Source organism: Mesitornis unicolor, unplaced genomic scaffold, assembly GCF_000695765.1.
Source record: "Mesitornis unicolor isolate BGI_N332 unplaced genomic scaffold, ASM69576v1 scaffold26950, whole genome shotgun sequence".
NCBI lineage: Eukaryota > Metazoa > Chordata > Aves > Mesitornithiformes > Mesitornithidae > Mesitornis > Mesitornis unicolor.
Window position 1 is genome coordinate 27383 of NW_010160703.1, and position 3638 is coordinate 31020.

A 3638-nucleotide genomic window follows, 5' to 3' on the forward strand; every position below is an offset into this window, starting at 1 on the left:
ACACTTTAAATGGAGAAGGTCGAAGAGAGTGCTCTCCTTGAGTGCTAACAACATCCTGCAGCTTGTTCAACTGTATACACTTGCTCTGAAGTTCCTTGGTGAGTTCTGCTATGACCTTAGCCTGCACAGCCAGCTGTTCCTGAAGCTCAGCAACATGACTTTGACCCTCTTGCAACATTTGATTTTTTCTCTTCAGCTCCTTTTCCAGTTCAAGCACCCTGCTGTAAAGAACATCTGCTTGTCCGGTCATGCTGATGCCTAGACCTGGGTCCTGCAAAAACTTACAGTTGCCAGTGCGGACAATAGAGAGGTTTACTACATGTCTGTCTGCCTGCCTCAGATGCTTGGATTTCACTGGTCCATTCCCCATTTTGCCCCTAGACCTAGGTGAGAAAATACTTTTAGTTTTATTTCATTCCCCAACAAGAAGAAAAAAAATCATTGAACTGTAAGTAATGAATTTAGTGTTTAACTGGCAGCTGAATTTGAGATGCACAATTATAGTAAACATAGTTGATAGCTTTCATCCTTTCTAGTCTTGAAAGTCAGAGGAATAAAGGGTAAAGAGAAGAGGCAGGTGGGTTGGTGGATGCAAAGAAAAAGATCTGATGGTGACTACTTCGTTTCTGTGAGTTGAAGAAGAGATGTGTAAGCTCCTACCAGCCTAACAAAGACAAAACAAGCAGCAAGAAGAAGAAAAACTTGTGCTTTACTGCCAAATCAAGAAAATGGTTAGAAGTAAAAAAAACAACCACAAACCAACAAAACCCAAAACTGGATCACTTCCCCATTGAGGACTATTTATTGACTACACAGACTAATTTAATCAGTTGCTGCATATCTGCCTAGCATAAATTATATAAGATTTCATAACCATATGTGTTAATAACACCACCAACAAACAGCAACCAACAACAACCCTCAATACTTTATGTGTTATGACCATGAAAGAACAGATATAATGATCAGAACAGGGGTCTGGCTAGCTTGTAAACTGTCTCCAACCATGGCCATAAGGAGATGCCCAGGAAAGGATACCAACAGGATGAACATGTAGATTGCTTGACTAAAACAGTCTGAAATTTCGTATTTCCTGAGCCTGATGTGCTTTATTTAATCCTCAGTGGTCTTTATTTAATCCTCAGTGGTCCTCTAATCCTAGCACTTGTCTCATTTTCCTTCTAACCCCTGTAAACCTCATATCTGTAGACACTAGCAGGAACCTAGCAAGGTCTGCTGCTTGCATGAAGCACTACCTCCTTTTATTTTTTTTCCTTCCAGTACAAAACAAGGGGTATCAAAGTTACAAAAAGCCCAGCTTCAAAAAGACTTATCTCCATTAACATTTTATATACTATTTTGTAAATTTCTGTCCTACCTCTCTGCCTGAATTCTTTCCTAGAATGACAGGTCCCAGCTTACTCAGTCTTTCATCACGCAAACATCGCTCAAAAAGTTTGACCAACCTTACTGTCTTTTCTGACGACAAATTCAGGGCACGACAGGGTTAGACCTAATTTACTCCTACCAGGAGCAGACAGCCGGCATTGTTTCTGTAGCTCTCTTAATCATTTAAAAGTGGCTTACATTTGTTAGTGTAACAGCAGCTACTGCTGTCAAGGAACAATTACGCCTTTCCATTGTCTACTCATGAAAATTAACCAGGAAAAAAAATCCTGTCAGAACACCTCTTCTCTAAGCACTTTCTGCAACTAGCACCCTTCATTAGTTTTTCAAAGTGACCCACCTTCTTCTCTGGACACTCTCTTTGGCATATTTTATCATATTATTTTAAGAGAAGCAGGAGGAAGTGCCTGCTGCTTAGGTCAGACTGTGTTAAATGAACAAGTTGAGGGGGGAAGAAACTAATGTGTTGCTTTTAGGAGTCTAGTATTCAACAATCACTAACTCATTGCACCCCAGAACTAGTCTTGGGGAGTAATGCCTACCTATAAATCCCATCTGTGAGCCACAACAGTGCCAGGTTACAGTTTGTTCTAGTTCAAGCCTAAGGAGACCTCCACCAGGAGAGAAGGAATAAGCTTAGGACTGTATTGCCCAGGCCTTAGCACCACACGGATTTTTTTTTCCAAAACTCCTGCTCAGGCTCTTGAAAAATCCTGTTCAATTATATCCTACTATTGCAGAAGACAGGAAACACCTGCCTTAGATGAAACAGAAAATTGTTTCCTTGAACCCTGATTTTTGCCTCATCAATAAGCTATTTTATTACATTTTAATAAAGTTCCGGTGCACTGACCGGTCAATCATGATGCTAGAGTGATTGGTCATCAGTAGGCCCAAAGCAGCTGTTGATCTTCCTCATCAAGTGTAACTTACTCAGGTTGAACCCCAAGTCAAGAACAAGCTCCTGACAGGTTACACTAATCAGAAAACAAGAAATAAATGTGGAAGCTTCAGCAATTTGTTTTTACTGGCTGGTATAACCATACTTTTAACAAATGCACAATTCTGTTCTGGTTTACAGTCTTCAATGGTTTACAATTTAAATATTTGACAAAGTAACTCATATTGCAAATGTATTTTTTCTTAAAACAGTCTTTCTTTGCAACTCTGCCTTGCTCATTGTAACTTTGCATAATAATTTTATTTTGTCCTGACTTCCTGATGCATTTTGAGAGCTGGTGCTTCAGCTGGATAACAGGGCAGTATGTTAGAAATAAAGGTAAATCTGTACTGCACTGGAGAACTTAAACAAATTGCACATTGAGGTACAAAATGAAATAAAATTACCAAAGATAGACCTATGCGTCATTGCATATGGCTCAATGAAAGACCTAGCTCTGCATGCAACAATATTTAAAATTTAAAAAACAACAAAAAAACCACCAACCTAAACTAATTGTTACAATACATAGATTCAAAATGGAGATTACAGGAAACACACGACACACAGAGGTAGCTTCTGCAGCAATAGCAGTCATTGCATTATAAAAAAAAAAGGATATTACAGACTTTTAAAATGACCTTTACAAAAGAATAGGTTGATTACCACAAGGCACAGAAAAACCTACTATTTAGATTATATTGAGAAACAGAACAGGTCTAACATATCAAGATATGATTATTAATGTTCACAATATAACAGCTGCAATGAAAATGTGAGGAGGAACTTCTGTCTTTCCATTGTATATGCCCAACAGTACAATGAAACAAGCAGCTGGCTCTGACAGATCCTTGTTTCCACATGGGGCCCTTTATTGGATACCAGTATAGGAAACTCATGGTCAACTATAGAGCAGGAATCAAGAAAAGGCTGACAAGTAATTTAGCATTTTAGCAGTTAATTCTAACAGAAAACTTAAAACCTTACGCCTCCAAGGTTTGATCAATCCTTACCTATGAGTAATGAAACAAAAAGCAAAAACAGAGCAGGCTCTGTGTTTACTATATGGCACCTCGCATGCTCTTTCTAGAGCTCGGCCAGCGGCAGAGACGCGACCAGGAGCCGGGCAGATCCAAAACCCACCCAGGGGGAGAAGGCGATGCCCCTGCTTGCCCACCCGCTGCGGGCAACTCAGGGGATTCAGCGTAAGTTGGCGCCGAGTGCCCGTGCTGTTCTCCCCGGAAACTGAGTCCACTCCAGGGCCGCGGAGTGTCGGTGCTGCGAGGACAGC

The 3638-nt window shown here is 40.4% G+C and overlaps 1 protein-coding gene across 1 annotated transcript in view; it reads right to left on the minus strand.

Moving 5' to 3' along the window:
- Positions 1–370, minus strand: part of PRKG2 (protein kinase, cGMP-dependent, type II) — a 23308-nt gene extending 22938 nt beyond the window's left edge. Inside the window, exon 1 of the mRNA XM_010190797.1 lies at positions 1–370. This exon is cut by the window's left edge and continues 157 nt beyond it. Within this exon, the coding sequence (XP_010189099.1) occupies positions 1–370 (370 nt within the window).
- Between the last annotated feature and the right edge of the window lie 3268 nt (positions 371–3638).